At 38.6% G+C, this 18137-nt stretch overlaps 1 protein-coding gene and 1 non-coding gene across 2 annotated transcripts in view; both read left to right on the top strand.

Moving 5' to 3' along the window:
• Positions 1 to 911: 911 nt before the first annotated feature.
• Positions 912 to 18137, top strand: part of WDR49 (WD repeat domain 49) — a 131510-nt gene continuing 114284 nt past the window's right edge. The window contains exon 1 of the mRNA XM_090273497.1: positions 912 to 1055. Within this exon, the coding sequence (XP_090129623.1) occupies positions 912 to 1055 (144 nt within the window). The remainder of the gene's footprint in view (positions 1056 to 18137) is intronic.
• On the top strand, positions 4720 to 4825 carry LOC150020831 (U6 spliceosomal RNA). Its single transcript, XR_016513458.1, has one exon. It is a non-coding gene; the product is annotated as a U6 spliceosomal RNA (small nuclear RNA).

The following is an 18137-nucleotide window of genomic DNA, read 5'->3' as shown; positions in this document are numbered from 1 at the left end:
CATCCCCATTTTAAGTACATAGAAACTAAGACAGAGAGAATATAAGGAGTGGATTCTTATTAACTAAGAAAAAACAGTTCCTATGTGCAAAACATATAATTCCTGAATGTCATGCTCTTTTCTGTGGCCAATCATATCATTTCGTAATACATGACATGCATCATAGAAAATATATTTGTAAAAGTTGTCTTTAAATATACAGCAGTGAAATTCAATGAAAAAAATGAGTGGGCTGAATTGTGTTTTCAAAAGAAAACTTCAGTATTTACATCATATAGTCACGCCTTCAGGTCAGTCATTAGTTGGGGCTGGAGGGGGAGGAGAAAAGGAGAAGTTGTAGTTGTCTCCAGGTTGGTTGCCAGGAAACATACAAAAGCAGCAGGAACACATGAAACAAACTCCACAATGCTGGGAAGGTGGTTTTCAGAGGGGAGCACTTCATTGGGATGCAGACTGTACAGCTGCCTCATCTCGTGTCTCCAGACAAGAAAATGGAGTTTAAAACCACAACATGTTAATAGAAGCAAGGTTGGCCAAAGGAGTTTTGAGAAGTTGCTTTTCTAATGCATTTGAAATGAGGATTAGAAACTGCACCCTGTGTCAGTTACTATAAACACGGGGGAAGCTTTACCCATTTTTAACCAGGTCAGGTTCAACTGAGTATGGGAGAGGGTGTTTTAAAAAGATTGGACTGTGGGCTTTGAAAATAAATCGTGGAATTAAGGGAGCGTGGGGTTTGAGGGCTTTCGTTCTCTCTCAGCTTGAACATTGTGCCTCCTTATTGGAAGCCATGAAATGTACTTTTATTTGAAATTCTATTGCTAAGTTGGGTTTCTTTTCAAAGACACCTGTTGAAAGAAAAAGAATTATATAGAAATAGTTGAAGACTGTTGAGAAGAGATGGAGCCATTATGAGTTACCAGAGCACTGCGCTTGAGTTGAACAAGGGGTCACGGCCTGGACCAGAGAGAACAGAAAGTGAAGACCACAGCATGGCTTTGCTGGAAAACCAGCTCAGTGTGGGTGACCTCATCAAAATACAGAGGGCCTTTGAGGTAAGCAACAATCTTATTCAATAGAGACTTTGAGTCCCATCGCTAGGGACTAATGTTTCACTCTTTTTCTAAATACTGAAGCAATGCCAAGGAAAACAAAATTTAACGTTTTTTTTTTTTTTAATTCTACATATAAAATGAACCTTAGGAATTTTAATTATAAGTGAGTAATTTGTTGTCTCTCTTAGTTAATTAGTTTGGAATTCTGCAACTATGCACCATAAAAAGCATACATTAAAATAATTTTTAGTTTCTCATGAAGTGAGGAGGAAGTGCTCTTCTGTGCTGTGGAATTTAGGTAGGCATGAGCCCCAACTCTTTCTACTTCCTTATGTTTAATATTTTGAAATATCACCTTAAAATTAGCACAGTGTGATGAAATCTAACAATTATATTATTCTGTAATTGGAACAAAATTTAATTTTTAGCTATCCAAAAAAATTGCTGACCACTGAAAAATATCTATACTGTGTTTTGTATAAGTTAGGTTTTATCTGTATTGATGAATTAATGTTTCAATGCTGTCAATCATTTCTTTATAATAGAATCTATCATATGTAGTAGCAAAGACATACTGTGCCCCACATTTTCCTCGTTCTCATCTTCATGTATTTGCTGGTTATCCACGCCCACATGCCCAGAAGATTTTGGTGCTGTTCATGTCCTATGCCCCAAATGAACTTGGCTTATTTTGATAGACATAGCAAACATTTTGACAAGACATTCAGAAAAATTTAACATCATATTATAACAGTTGTGACCCTGGAATGAATAGAAATATGGAAGTTTTGTTCTGGTTCTACGAACAAAGTGTTTGAATGCTTGGGTCTATTAGGAGGGTCAGTATGATAACATCAATATGATAGAGATTAAAACTGCTTCAGAATGTTGGGGGTAGGTGTTCTTTTCAAATTACTGATTTTCTGGAGTAAACCCATGTGAAACTGGTCAATTCAATCTCCAGATTATTTTTTCTTTTTTAACTTGGAACATTTCAAAGGACAGACCACTTATTTTGAAATTACCAGTTGGAAAAGCACATGTTAGTGATAGCAGAAGAAATTGCAGTCCAGAGCATTCATGAACATAGAGAATCGAATGACAGTTTTTTAAAAAGAAATTGAACTTTGCAGGTGTTTTCAAGGAAAAAAAAAAAAAAGACTCAACACACCCAGAATGAAATAGTTCAATGGCCAATGTGCAGGTAGGACTAAATGCTATCCCGTGAGCCAACACGATTTCCAAACACAGCATGAACACCTAGAGAAGAATGATACACAAGGCAATTTGAGTGAGTCTCACCCATCTTTCATGAGCAGTAAGTCGTAGGTGTTGGGTATAGATACAGATATAAAAGGAGAAATTGCCCTGGCATCTGTCCTCCAACACTGCACTCTAAAGGCAGTGACTTGTAGCCCAGTCACTAAAGAGATGGTCTTAGAAATGACAACATTCTGACAGTAGATTCTCTCTCATTTTATTTTTTTACATGCAGTTTGCTTATTTGAGTCTGAAGAGTTGTCAGACATTAGATAAAGTTCATCTCCTTTATTAGCAGTGGTGGTGCTTAGTTGAAAAATGGGAAATTGAGTCTTTCAATCGTGGAACAAATATTTCACACATATTTCCAAATAATGTGTTACATACCATATCAATCTTAGTCATGTTATTTGGGAAGAAAGTAAGTCATGCTTATGTTTGTTGTATGATGGCACAAATCAATCACGATCACTTAGTATTGGAATTTCAGTTTTGTCATGTATAATGTGACTGCAAATCACTTAACCTCTTTGGACCTCAGTTTTCTTTACTTCTAACATGGAGATATAGGGTTGCTGTGAGGATTAAGTGAGATACTGTCTAGAGAGTACTTGAGAGAGTAAATGCTCAGTTAAGAGGTATTACATGTTCAGTGAGCAGAGATTGAACCACATGGTCTCTACAGTCTTGATTCAAATTCATATATATCCTAAAGACAAGTAGACTTCTAATAACACAACTCCGCTTCTACATTCCCTTTAGTTGTGGTAGGAAGTAGGAGTAATAAGGTTTGCAAAGACATAGATGAGTATAAGAACTTCATTTTCCATCTCCTACTTTATACTTTATTAATATTCAAAGACTTTTCATTGAAGCCTTGGTCCTCTTCTTTAGAATGAAAAAGTTACCTGGGTAGAAGTACTAGAAAAATAATTGTGTGAATTTCATTTTCTTTCAACTGATGGTGTCCAAAGAGCCATATGTCAGCTTGAAAGAAGGGACATTGTATTATTCATAGAATTGTAAAAATGGCTGTTCGTCAAACTTTCATGTAGTACAGCTAGTGTTTAGAGAAACAACATAGTCTCTGGATATTCATATTATTTTGATGTCAACCATAGTTTACATTTTCTTAGACACTTCAAGAACCAGCTATTGTGTAAAGAAGGATTGCTATGGTTTGCTGATTTTCTAGGAATGCTGAGAAGTAGAAATTATGGGTCAAAGGAAATGGAATGTTGGAAAAGTCCCATTGAGGCCTGACATATATTGAGTTTCTTCCCAAAGTCTGGTTGTGTAGGTGTTTGAGTGTTTCTTTTCCATAATTCCTCACTGTTGGCCTCTGCCTGGCAGGACACTGTGCTCTTTGATCCCAGAGGCTCTGCTGCCCAGTGACCCGAGGTTATAGTTTGCCTGTACTGCTGGACACACTGGACTGGGTCTTGACCTGCCTCCATCAACAACTGTGTCTGTTTCATCTCTTAGAGCATCTGTTCTGGCCCAGATAATGGGCCCAGAACCAAGGGCTGGCTGGCCCTATCCTATCTACTCCATGCTGCCATTTGCCCAAGTCCTGCTAAATCTTTAGATTTAAGTAGCTAGCAATGAAATCTCCTAAACCTTGTGTGAAACGTAGGGTGTTTATATGCAAAGTAGGAAGAGTCAAAAACAGTTCAATGTGAGAAAGGCATAGTAAAAATCCAAGCAGGAATTTCCTAGAGTTGTTCAGGGAGGGTTCTCAGAACAAACTGTCTCGGGGGCATGGTGACTGGAATCTAAACAAAATGCACTTGTACAAACAGGACCAGAGAAGTTCAGGAGGCAATTGTGCGTTCTGAGAACTGTGTTTGAGGTGTAATAAAATGAATAAATCCACAGAATGTATGATATCCTCATGCTTGATTGTCTTTATAAAATTCCCAAGAGGGCTGCACAGATTCTACAGCAGGACCAACTAACAACGCTTCTTTGCTCCAACGGGTCAAAGCTGAGGGTTCCGTTGCCCCGCCAGGCAGGCTAGGCTCTAAGGAGATCAGGACGATCAGGTTTAGACCTTTTTTCTCTTTTCGTTATTTGTCCTTCTTTCTAAACTCTCAAGATTCCTCCCAATGTATTAAGGAACAGCTTTTTTTCTGTCTTTTCATCGCCCACTGTATCTTCACTATCAACGTACCCGAATGAACAGCACTTCCTGGACAATGTCTCATGTTTGCTGGCTGTTGTCATCTCTTGCTTCTTTGCTTTTTACCCCAAGAGTCACCCTCTCAAATGCGTGAATAAAATTACCCATGCTTGTTTCATTCCCTTTCCTTTGAACCTTTAGATTTTGCTCCTCTCTGACAAAACATGAGATAGTTCCTAACGATTAAAAAAGATTAGATGAAATTACTGGTTAAAAACTCTAGTGCTCGCTTTGGCAGCACATATACTAAAATTGGAAAAATACAGAGAAGATTAGCATGGCCTTGTGCAAGGATGACGTGCAAAGTCAGGAAGGAAAAACAAACAAACAAGAAAACCCCCAAATTCTGCATATTATGTTATCCAACAAATTTCCAACTTAGAAAACCTTAATTTTTATAGAGTATGCAAACTGTAAAATAGCTCAAACATGGTAGTGTTGTTTTTTTTTTCTCTCTCTCTCGTATAAAGTAGAAAGCAGAAAGTTCTAATTGGTGAACAGTTACAAGAAGGGACTCAGGTACCTACGCTTTTTCTAACCTCTGCCTTCCACACTTGCCATGTCTCAAGCGAGTATGGGAGAAAAACCTGAAGGGACACCTGGAGAAGGTTTTGTGGGCCAGGCTCACATTCCAACTGCAAGGGTGACTGGAAAATGTAGACAGCTGTGTGCCCAGAAAACAATTTCACCCACAATTTTTATAATTTAATGATAGGGAAATTTTCTTCTCTCCAAATAAACCAACATGCTTCATTTTGTAAATAAGGGTGAGTCATGTGCCTAATGGTATTTTGTGTTCTGCCTTTAGCTGCCAGGAAGTTAAAAGCTAAATTTAGTGTTCAACTGATGGAACTATTCTTAACATAGATTTTTCTGGAACAATTATCTGCTATTTTCATCTATGTCTCTTGTTCTTCTATTTTTGCTTTAATAGTCCAAATGCCTATGAACCTTCTGTGTGACTGAACTAAAACTCTTTCTGGGAATCAGTGGAGGTAAAATGGTAAATACAAATTTAATATATTACAAGATTTTATAAAGCACTTCTGGATTTTGTTATTTGATCCTCTCACAAACCTGGAATGTAGGCAGGAGAGACCTTTTTATTTCCCATTTACACATAAGGAGAATGAAGCTCAAAAATATTTAATTGAATTACCTATGGGGCAGACAGCTCCAGGGCTCAGGGGGTAGATTGTCAACTCTCCAGCCTATTAAATGGCATGGCCCCACTGGCTGCAAGACAACCTCTCTCTGGGATGTTGCTCTAAGGAATAGAATAAGGACTTCATGAACAAAACGAGCATGCTAAGTTAATAGCACAGGCACTGTATCTGTGTAACTTGGAATTAATGTGTCATCAGCAAGTAACAGTTCCTACAATAAAATCAATGCAGAGAAAGAACGGAAGAATAAAAGGAAAAGATAATAACCTATTGCTTTTTAAATTCTGTTTTCTTTCTAAAGGCAGCTCAAAGAGAACTGGTGAAAAGGTAAACAAAAAAATTTAATTTATAACTCTGTTACATAGTACACAGTGCATTCAACAGCCTCAGTCAATTCATCACCTATCGAACAAAGGGAGCAGGTCAGAACATATCTTGCCCCAACTCCCTCAGTGGAATCAAAAAGCCTATTTTTGATGGCAGCAGAAAATAGTGAGGATCTATAGGTCCTTCTCACCATCAGGTAATATAGTGTGAAGGCAAATCCAATACCACTGCAGCTGGCACAACTGGAAATGACAAAGGACTCTTTGGTGATTTTGTCTGACTTGCTAGAATTTATGGGTGAGGTTAGCAAATGATGTCATCACCAAAATACAATATGTGAGGTTGTGTGTCAACACACATGAAAAATTGGTTTTCCTACACACTGTGGCTTTTGTGCTGAGTTTTTTGACAAGTTCTAACACCTCCATGCCTTTTCCAATTTCCCTGTGTGCTTTTGGAACAGGTGCTTGTAAAAATTAATCTGGATCAGAGAGGCTGATAGAGTGCTTTTGGTAAACAAACATTTTAACCTTGAGTTTCAGCCAGATCTGGAACAGAAAAGGCAACCCCGGAGACTTGTTATAAAGGAGAGAGAAGAAAAGAAAAGATGCTTATTACTGTCTATTTGTGGGGCATCGATGTAGCCAGACCTGTAGACCAAAGCCTACTTTTTCACATTTCCTAGATTTTAAAAACAAAACAAAAACACCAAGAAAACAGACAAAGAACTGTAATTTGTATTATGTTGATTTCACTTTCCTCACATATTACCGAGTACAGCATGCCCAGTGATGACACAAAACCCGACCAATTCTGCTATTAAAAATAGGAAACCTCTGAATTGCCCCTTGGTTATTTCTAACTTTTTCCCAAGACTCTGAGTCACACTTCCTTAGGCACAAGTTCCTTGCAATATTTTCTTTCTTCATCATGGCTTACCACTATTTTATGGATATGACTTTCATTACATCTCAACTCTCTGAGTAACACCATTCTCTGCTAAGGATGACCATGTACACTATTTCCCTCTACCCTTTGGCTTCCTATGTGTGCATACATTCTTTCCTCATTCTCAGCAATCTGAAGCCAGGTTTCACATCAGTTTCGCTCTAGACCTGCATTGTCCAATATGGTGGTCACGAACCATGTGTCGCTATTTAAATTAAGTTGAAATAAAATAAGACTTTGATACAATGAAACATTCAATTCCTCAAAAGCACTGGCCACATTTAAAGTACTCAGTAGCCACATGTGACTTGCAACTCCCATATTAGATAGTGCAGATTATAGAATATTTCCATTGTTGTAGAAAGTCCTGTTGGGCAATGCTGCTTGGGATCCTTCTCATGGTATCCTACTAACTTGTTCCACTTCCTCACTTCTGACCACATTTCTAGGGCAAGGGGCTACTCTCAGCCCCTCCATCGCCCTGGAAACATCAGCCATCTCATGACTTATAGCCTGGAGACCAGGCTGATTCTTAGCCCCAGAGATAACAGGAAATTTTTTCCTTCAAGCCAGTCTAAGACCTGTTTTTCCATGTTCCTTCCCTAAAACTGTAAGAAAATGGGACCATCCATTCCTTTCAGAGGAGTCCTTACTTCCCCCTCTCCCACTCCCTCCCCTCAGTCCCCTCCCTACAAGTGTTTAGTCTGGATTTATGGGTCTGACAAGTCAGTCACAAAATTACCTGACATTGGGACAGTACCCACACTGTTTCAGTCATGCTGCTCATGTTTTAGTTATTTGGATGCTTTAATGAAATTTCCCAGATAACAGCTACTACACTTCATGTTTAAATATCACACTCTAAGGAAAGTCTTGTCTCACTACCCAGGCTGGATTAGCACCTTACTATGTTGCTATTTTCTCTTCTAAGAGGTTCCTATATGTTCTTTTTGTTGCTCTAATTGCACATGTCTTGATTAAGTTCAATGCCATTATCCGTTTCAAGCCAAGTAGAGGGTTTTGGCAGGCAGACAAATACCAGTGTGAGGGTGGAGACCATGAATGCAAATGAGAGAGCTGGAGGAGAGAGCAGAGTGTCTAAGACCAGATCTTAGGGAAATCCTTCAAGGGGGTAGAGAAACTACTGACGTTGACAAAAGTAGAAGGATGAGAAGCAAAAAAAGGTGTAGCCAGTCATATGCAATTTTATTTGTGTTTATGATTCTATTTACTTAACAGTCACTTTATTATTTTAAGACATTGGAATACATTATTCTCATTGTAAAAAATATAAGTAACACATGAAATTCCTTTATGACTATGGTCAACCTGCAATCATTTTTTTTTAAAGCATATTTTATTGATTATATTGCTACAATAGTTCCAATTTTCTCCCCTTTGCTCCCCTCCGCCCAGCACCCCCCCTCCTCTAACAATCCCCCCCAAGTTCATGCCCATTGGTCATACATACAAGTTCTTCTGCCTCACCCCCTCATATATTCTTCTTTTTTTAAATTAATTAATTAAGTAATCATTTTAACAATAAAAAATAGCAATCCCTTCCTCTCAGCCTTAAGACCCTTTATAATCTTATAAAAGACAATGGACGAAATTCTCGAACTCCTCTAGCTGCTTCAAGCTAGACATGGTCGTTGTCCTACCTACCTTGGGTCCAGAAATCCCTCATAAGAGTGGGGGTGTGGAGGGGAGGGTGGCCTTCCCACATGGGGAAGGATTGTGCAGACTCCAGGTCAGTTGGCTGTCCCCGAACAACAGCATGCTTGATTTAACAGGCTGGCATCCTTGTTGTATTCTGCGGGCAACAGATTTGGCAACAGGGTTAAAGGCATAATTCAATCCATAACCACTAGATGACAAAATACAGGTATTAATTTTTCAATGTCCCACATTAGGGAAAAAAAGGGCTTCTTTGGAGGAAGGTGTGCCAGGCACATCTCACCTGTCCAAAACCCTTTTGCCCATTATACTTAGTTTGGGCTGAGGGAAATATTTTAGGTTTCTCCCCTCTCAGACCTTTGGGCCCTTTCTGTCCAAGCAATTAGGATAGAGAAGAGAAACCAGTTTTAAAGTGAAGCCCACAGACCACCCCATTCTTCACCAACCCAGCCACTTAGTTCAGCCAAACCGTTGGATAACTACTCTTAACATTATATTTCCCAATATATTTTTTATTCATTTCTATCCATATATGCACGTACACAAATCACATATAGTTTTAAGTCCATATATTATCATGTTTATGCATTGAAGAATAAGTACCACACAAAGCTGCTAATCATGTGAAAAGATACTCAAACTCATTAGAAATTAGATTTGAAACTCTAGTAAAAAAAAACCCAGAAGACATCCTTTTTCATTTATCAATTTGGCAAAGATTAAAAAGGCCAATAATATTTACTATTGGCAAGAATCAGGGAAATGGGCACTATTACTAAGACTGTAAATTATCAAAACTTTTTTATAGACAATTTTCCAGAATATAGCAAATGTAAAATGTATTATAAGTATAATTTTTTACTTTAAATCATTTTTTTAATTTTTAAATTACAGTTGACATACAATATTATATTAGTTTCAGGTGTACAACACAGTGATTAGACATTATATACCTCACTAAGTTATCGCCTCAATAAATCTAGTACTCATGTGACACCATATACAGTTATTACAATATTATTGACTGTACTGCACTTTACATCCCCATGCTCATTCTGTAACTACCACTTTGTGCTTCTTAATCTTGGCACTTTTCTCATCCATCCCATTTTTAAAATGACGCTTTAACATTTCTTGTAATACTGATTTGGTGATGAGCTCCTTTAGTCTTTTCTTGTCTGGGAAACTCTTTATCTGCCCTCAGTTCTAAATGATAGCTTTGCTGGGTAGAGTGATTTGTTGTAGTTCCTTGCTTTCCATCACTATGAATATTTCTTGCCAATCTCTTCTGGTCTGCAAAGTTTGTGCTGAGAAATCAGCTGACAGTCTTATGGGTGCTCCCTTGTAGATAACTAACTGCTTCTCTCTGGCTGCTTTTATGGTAAGATTCTCTTTGTCTTTAATCTTTGGCTATTTCACTATCATGTGTCTTGGAGCAAGCCTCTTTGGATTCATCTTGTTTGGGACTCTCTGTGCTTCCTGAAATTGTATGTCTATTTTTTTCACCAGGTTAAGGAAGTTTTCTGTAAATTTTTTTCACATAAGTTTTTAACTTCTTGCTTTCTTTTTTTCTTCTGGCTCCCCCATGATGTGTACAGTGGTACACTTGAAGTTGTCCCAGACACTCTTTATACCATTCTCATTTTTTTAAAAATATATATTCGTTTTGCTCTTCCTTTTTTTTTTTTAATGTGTTTTATTGGTTATAATGTTACATTTGTCCCAATTTTCCTTCCCTCTTCTCCCCTCCACCCGGTGGCCCCCCTCCCTCCAGTTGTCCCCCGCTTTTAGACCATGTCCATTAGTTGTGCATATAGTTCTTCTCAACCTCTCTCTGTCTATTCCATTCCCTCCTACCATGATCCTTAATTTCTATATCATCTCCCTCCCTCTCTCCCTTCCCCCTCCCTGCTGACCTCCCCCCAATATGTTCCCCATACCTATAGTTCTTTTTCCACTCTCGTTGCCTGTTTAGTTTGCCTTTGTTTCAATTCCCTAGCTTCTGTTGTTGTTTCTTGTGATGCAGTTTTCATTTTATATTTCATAGTTTTGATCCTCCTTTTTCTAAACCAGTCCCTTTAACATCTCATATAACAGTGGTTTGGATCTAATGAACTCTTTCAGTTTTTTTTTTTGTCCTGGAAACACTTTCTCTGCCCTTCTATTCTGAATGACAATTTCGCTGGATAGAGTATTCGTGGTTGTAGGTTTTTGCTTTTCATTACTTTGAATACTTCTTGCCAGTCTCTTCTTGCCTGCAGGGTCTCCCTTGAGAAGTCAGCTGATAGTCTAATTGGGACCCCTTTGTACATGATTCTTTTCTTCTCTCTTGCTGCTTTTAAGATTCTCTCTTTATCTTTAACTTTTGACATTTTGATTATAATGTGTCTTGGAGTGGTTCTCCCTGGATCCAGTTGTTTTGGAACTCTCTGTGCTTCCTGGACCTGTAAGTCTATTTCTTTCCCCAAGTTTGGGAAGTCCTGCTTCATTATTTTTTCACTTAATTTTTCAATTTCTAGTTCATCTTCTTCGCCCTCTGGCAAACCAGTGATTCTTATGTTGGGCCTTTTATAGCTGTCCCAGAGGTTTCTGATCCTCTCATCATTTTCCTTGCTTCCCGTTTCTTCTCTCTGCACTGGTTGACTGTTTGTTCCTTCTCTGTGTTCTGGTTTGTTGATTTGAACTCTGGATTTTATTTCCTCACCATCTGTCTCATATGTGGTTTTGTTCCTTTCATTATGAGTGTTTTTCGATTCTTTCTCATCTTTTTCCAGATCTTTTGTTAATTCTGTAAGCCACCTGATAACAATGGCCCTGAACTGAGCCTCTGACAGGTTTCTTATTTGTTCATCTGTCAGGTTCTTCGTCTGTTGCCTGGTGAGCTGAGCCACCGGGATTTTTATAGTTGTCTGCCTCATTTTGACAGATGTGTTTTGTTTTCTTGGGCCGGCTATAGGGGACAGTGCCTGTGTACTGGTCACAACCCAGCGACCGGCGTCGATCCGCAACCTATTTCGCAGCCCTGTGGCACTTTGTGTGGGGGCGGGGGTCCAAGATGGATTCCTGCAGTTATTCCGCTAGGAGACCAGGATCCGTCCTCCCGCCCTCTGAGCCTCACTGTTCAGGGCGATGTGATGGCTGCTTTCCCCAGTGTTGGGGTTCCAAGCTGCCGGGGTTCGACTGCAGTCGGGATTGTTCTCCCTGCTGCTGGGATTGCTCTCCCTGCCGCTGTCCCTGGTGCGACCGCAAACAGCACCACCCACTTTCGCTCTTCCTACCTGCCCAAAGGGCGCCGCTGGTTTATAACTTCATACGTTGGGCTTCCGTGTAGTTTTATTTTCTGGAACTTCTAGTTTTATTTTTTGTTTTGAAGTAGCTGTATTCCTCTCTAGTTGTAGAGGAAGACCGAGCGTGTCTGTCTAAGCCTCCATCTTGGCTGGAAGTCCTGAATATTTGTTTTCATTTTGCTCTTCTGATTGAGTGTTTTTGATTTCTTATCTTCCAAATCTTTGATTTGCTCCTCTACTTTATCTACTGACTGACCTGTTGATTTCCTGTAATGTCTTCTTCTTTTTAGTTAGTGTATTCTTTATTTCTGAATGGTTCTTTTTTATTTTTTTACTTCCATTTTTATATATTTTATCTCTTTGTTGAAATTCTCTCTGAGGTCATCTACTCTTCCTCTATTGAGCATGCTTATAACCAGTGTTTTCAACTCTGTATCTGGTAAATTGGTTGTCTTCATTTTGTTTAGCTTTGTTTTTTTTTTTTTTTTCCTGGAGTCTTGTTTTGTTCTTTAAATGGCATATGTTTCTTTGTCTCCTCTTTTTGGCAATCTCCCTGTGATGCTTTCTTTGTATTAGGTAGAGCTTGATCAAATGGCCTTATGTAGCAGGTGTTCTGGAGGGTCCAGAGGCTCAGTCTCCCCGCTCACCTGAGTTAGGCACTCCAGGTTTGTCCCCCACCTCTATGAGCTGAGTACACCCTTCTCTTGTACTTAAATCCTGATTGCTGTTGCCATGTCAATGGTAGAAGTTTATCTCCAGGCCCATCAGCTACAAGGACTGGCTGCAACTACCATGGAGGATCAACAGTGCAGGGCTCACCCTGTGGAGCAGGACATACTTTTGGAGAGGTCTGGTGCCCTCCATGTCGCCCTGCCCGGGCTCTGTGGCTTCAGCTTCGCTGGAGAGGACACTCCAGCATCATCGCAGGATGTCGATTCGACACGGGAGGAGGCAGATGCCGTGTCACTCCCGAGTTGGACTGCACAGCCATTCTCGGCGGTGCAGATGGACTCTTGAGAAGCTACACCATCGTTCTCTCGAGACGGACGGCTGCCGACGACGACGACGGTGCCCACCGAGTGCACCCCTTGAGTGTGTCACTTGTGAGTGGCCCTGGGGCCTCCCAAGAGGTGCAGCCCAAGGTCAGCCACCGCCTGTGTCCTGCCCAGGACCATCCGGCATGAGCTACAAAACAATCTGCAGATGGCTGCTACTTGTGCTGGGCTTGGAGGTGCGCAGGACAGGACAAACTGCAAACCAAGGCTGGCTGCTTCTAGTTCCAAGCCTGGGGCCACTTAGTGTGATATGGGGCACACTATGGCCAGATACTGCTTGTCTCAGAGATTTTAGGGAAGTCTGAAGCATGAGCCAAGTCAGGCTGTTCCTATGAAAAAAGCCACTGGAAACAGCTATGGTGGGCCCAAAAGTTGGGTGGGGCAGGTCTCAGGGAATTATCAGGGTAGGGTGAACAGTGTGAGCCAGGTTGACAGAGACTCAGATATGACACCTGCCTGGATTGCTGATGAACATTTTATACTACAGATAATAAGGTTTTGTTGAAATCAACATATTTATGGTATAATAAAAGTGATTAGGAACTAGAAATCTTTTGTTGTAAGCCCAGTTCTGTCAACAGTGAGCTGTGTGACCTGAGGAGTTTTTTTAACTCTCTGGGCCTCAATATTTTCCTTTTAAGTAAAGGGTTTTGTGCAGCTTCTCTAAGTTTCTTCCAGCTCTAACATGCATGCAATTCATGGGTGCATGAAATTCTTTGACTCAATTTATGCTTTCCAATGAAAGGAGAGAAATTGTTTTTAAATATATTTTAAAGACAATTAAAATTATTTTTAAAAACAGTATATGTTTATCCTTCTGTAGTGATATTTCCAAATGAAGATCAATGAAACTCAATTGTCTCTTGGCTGTACCATTCCTCTGGTCAGGCTCATTCCCTCAAGTTTCTAGTTTAGACAAAACAGATGATAGTAATAAACATCATTTAAGTCTAAAGCAGAGAACTGAAAACTTCCATAGAGCAAAATGATATGGACAATTATACATCTCGGGGATTATGACTACCCTTTTTTAAGAGTGAAAGATAGATTTATTGATTTTGTTTTTCTTGCAGCTGTAATTCAATTCTAATTTACGAGTTGACAGGAAATCTAATTTGAAATTTTGGTTTGGAAAACTTTAGTTCCAAACCTTAAATTCAGTACAGGGATTTCAAGGTCTGTGTCTTTGTTAGTCACAAAATTTAAACTCCATTTAGATAGGTGAGCTTTCGGATCATTGATATTATAATATAAGTGAAAATTAAAACCAACTAAAATCTAATGAAGCAAGGAAAAGAGGTACTGTGAACCTTGGCTAGTAGACTAGTCTCTACTGATCTGCTGTTCAATCTCTCATGAATGTTCATTGATAAGTGAAAATTTCAAGGGGTGCTATAAACCGATGCCTTTGTTTTGAAATAACATATCTAATCTGCTCCAGAAGACGTTCACAGGGTTTGACAGCAAACCCTAATACATATTCATAACCAATATGCTCTGTAACCAAGAGAAATTGAGGCAAATGCAACAGAATGAAGCATGGGAAAGCAGCATGTTAATTTTAAATTTAATTACAGAGATGGGGGAAAGAACGCATTTTGATAGCGCATACTCACTCAGCTGTCACAAGCATTACCCCAAAATCATGCCAAATATGTGGCAGAAGAAATGTTAGTTATGGTGAAGTGCTTGATAAAACTAGCAAGTTTATGGGGAAACCAAGATTCTGAGGTCCTATTAGAAACTATTTTTTCATGTAGAGAAAACCATTGCAGAATTTTAATGATCTGAAGAAAAGGTAATAAAAAAAGCTTTCAAACTAAGGAAAGGTTTCTGGGTTATACAAGATTTCTATCTATGGAATGTTTTTGACGTGATTGAAGGCTAAATTCAGTTTGAAATTACATTGAGAAAACAATAATTAGTGTGACTCGTGATCTTATTACTTTTGGTACCTAGAACCATTGTGACCAGCACACCCAGCCTCCCCACTTAAGTATAAATATTTGAAGAACATGGACCTTGTCTGTCTTGTTGAAAGCTGATGCTGAGTGCTTATTATAGACTTTGACATGGAGCAGGCACTTAATAAATATTTGTTTATTAAATGAAAAAATAAACCTAGCTTATGCTAGCATGTGTGCTGGTTGGTGTACATGCTCAATACACTTGTATTAATGTGCATCAATTTTCAGGATCTGGGAGAAGATAGTAACCAGCGAATAAAGACAGCGATCTTTGGGTCTGTGACATGCAAAAACACTGTCGGTTGTGATAGAGGAGAGAATACCCAGATTTCTGATCAAATTGAATTGTGCTCTCTCCGTTGTTTCTAACTGGGACCTGTATTATTGTTTTGGGAAAGTCCTTGTTTACAGAGTAGGAAAAAAAAGAAAAAATTTCTTTCCTCATTTTATTATAAAATATTGCTATAAGAAATAGCTAAGGGAGAAAAAAACATAAACCACATTTCTAAGAGTTGGCAGGCATTGGGAATGCATTGCTCTGTTTTACCAGGAAGTTTGTAAATGTTTAGGCTCACTAGAACTCTTTTTTTAGCAACTGACTGATGAGTCTTATGAAGAATGAGAATATCACAACTTGGTGAGATTTGGGCAATATAAACAATCTCATACTTTGTTGATGGAAATGTAAATTAGTTCAAACATCTCCAGAGGAGGGTTTGTCAAGATATGCCAAAAACTTAAAGAATGTGTGAATTTTTTGACTCAGCAATTCTGCTTCTACGAAATTTTCTTCAGGAAATATTGGAAGGAATTGGGAATAATTGATGATAATAGGAGTTTATAAACTGTATGTCTTTTTCTGTAAAATATTGTGCAGCCTTTCAAAGTGATGATGAAGACCAGTATATCTTGTACAAGACATAGCTTCATGACATGACCTCAAGTGGAAGAGTGGCAATCAGAGATACGTATATCATGCCACCATCTGGTAAATTATACAGAGATACTCTATTCTGACTAGAAAAAACCTGAAGGGCTGGTGGCATTATGGAGATTTTTAATTTTTGGCTTGACTATAGCTTGTTTTTTCTATAGTAGAAACAGATTATTTTGTGCAAAAAAAAAATTCTTTTAATGTATGGGCTCACACACATTGCTAATTGAAAGCACATAATTTCTTCTTAAAGAGAAAAGGGCTGTGGCATTTCTTGCAAAGGGTAGGTTTTTGAAGGTTTGCACTTAGGCTTAGTGCTCAGTTTTCCTATAAGTTAGTGAAATCCAAATCTTACAAAGCCAGAAGCTAAAGGGGATTTTACAGAGGTCCTTGAAAAAAAAAAGAGAGGCAGCTCACTGGTACTGATTGTAGCTGCAGAAAAACCTATCTAGGCAGATGGAAATGATTTTTAGAATATTCTTTGAAAAGTGATTCGGGGAAACAGGAAACTTTTCTAAAGGTCTAACATTATGCCAACTGAGATAATCAACCAGACATTCTGAGTATATTACTTTTCTTGCAAGATAATTTTGAGGAAATAAGTCATTATTTTCTTAATAGTTAAACAGACATAGCAAAATAAATTTACAAACATCATCTCAGTAAGGGCTGAGTGAGAATATGTCTTCTAATGGATCATACAGTTTTTACTTTTATCAGAAAATGAGTTCTAAGAGAGAGAGGGCTACTAAATTTTTCCTCAAAAAGACCAGACACTGGTCTTGACTAATAGGAGTGAAAGATATACTTTTAAACACTGTTAGGTAGTTTTTACTTGATGGGTGCACATCAAATTAGAACAAATTGGAAGAAAATTTTATTAAAGCCATGCTGACTAAACTTTCAATTGAAGGGACTGAGAATTAATTGTCTTGTGCTCTGTGTTTTAGGAAATTAAATTTCCTAAATTATTAGTATTTCCCTAATTATACTAAATATATGCTTGCGAATTTAGCTTGATATGGATATATATTTAACAATAGTAACTATTTTAATAGAATTACTTAATGTAAGGACAGCCTTATATACAGATTATCTTATTGGACCCTCAGACAAACCCTCAGACAGGTTATGGCTGGCCTGTGGTCACACAAATATTATGTAACAAACCGAGGCATAAAACCCAGATGCTAACTGAATTAGCACTAATTTAAATATGTAAATATATATGTATGTATACATATATACAGAAATATATACATACAAAGATATATGTGTGTGTATGTGTGTGTAATCCAAAGATTACACAAAGATAAATTATTTTGTCACTCACTACTGAATCTAATGCAGGTTGAGAGTTGGTAGCAACTAAATCATATTATATTCAAGCTCATTTTTAGACTGAAGGATTATTTTATCTTCCTTTCTGTGGAATAATCCCCCCCCATTTTTTTATTGTGCTATTACAGTTGTCCCATCTTTCCCCCATTGCTATCTCCTGCCACACCCACCTCCCCTTCTCCCATAGTCAGTCTTCACCCTGTTGTCCAGGTCCTTGGGTCATTTATACTAGTTCCCTGACTAGACCCTTCCTCTTCTTTCCTCCTTCCTCCCCCTCCTCCCTCCCCTCTAGTCACTGTCAATTTTTTCCTTGTTTACATGCCTCTGGTTCTATTTTGCTCATTTATTTTGTTTATTAGGTTCCTGTATTAGGTGAGGTCATATAGTGTTTTTCTTTTGCTGCCTGGCTTATTTCACTAAGCGTAATACTCTCAAGTTCCATGTGGAGTAACCTTTTGCTCAGGAGTTTAAGACAGAATTCTGGTTCACCTGCAATTCAGAGAGTAGCAATATAGGTGGCTCAGGACAAGGTGGAAACTACAATTACTCACAGTGATGTAGGTATTATACACATGAAATGATCTTGGTTTCTGGGAACAGGTAAACTTGACTTTCGCTGGGTTCACTTAGGATACTTTATATTTCTACCTCTGAGGAAAAGCAGCTGAAACAGTGTGTACACAGTTGCTGTTTCGTGTTACACCCCAAAACTAGCAACTGATATCATGATAGAAATAGGACTCCACTAACCCTGTTGCAGAGTGTCTGTCCTACACATATTCTCCTGACCCACTGAGAAGTCTCTTAGAACCATCTAGGTAGCACTTACCCACCCCAATACAATAGGCAGGATAAGTTTATTAAAGTTAGTAATTATTGGGTTGGCCAAAAAGTTCATGTGGTCTTTTCCATAAAATAAAACAAACATTTTTTTTCCA

Source organism: Furipterus horrens, unplaced genomic scaffold (assembly GCF_987537825.1).
Source record: "Furipterus horrens unplaced genomic scaffold, mFurHor1.1.pri manual_scaffold_1, whole genome shotgun sequence".
Classification (NCBI taxonomy): domain Eukaryota; kingdom Metazoa; phylum Chordata; class Mammalia; order Chiroptera; family Furipteridae; genus Furipterus; species Furipterus horrens.
The sequence above is the reverse complement of the archived record's forward strand: the minus strand, read 5'-3'. Positions and strand labels throughout refer to the sequence as shown.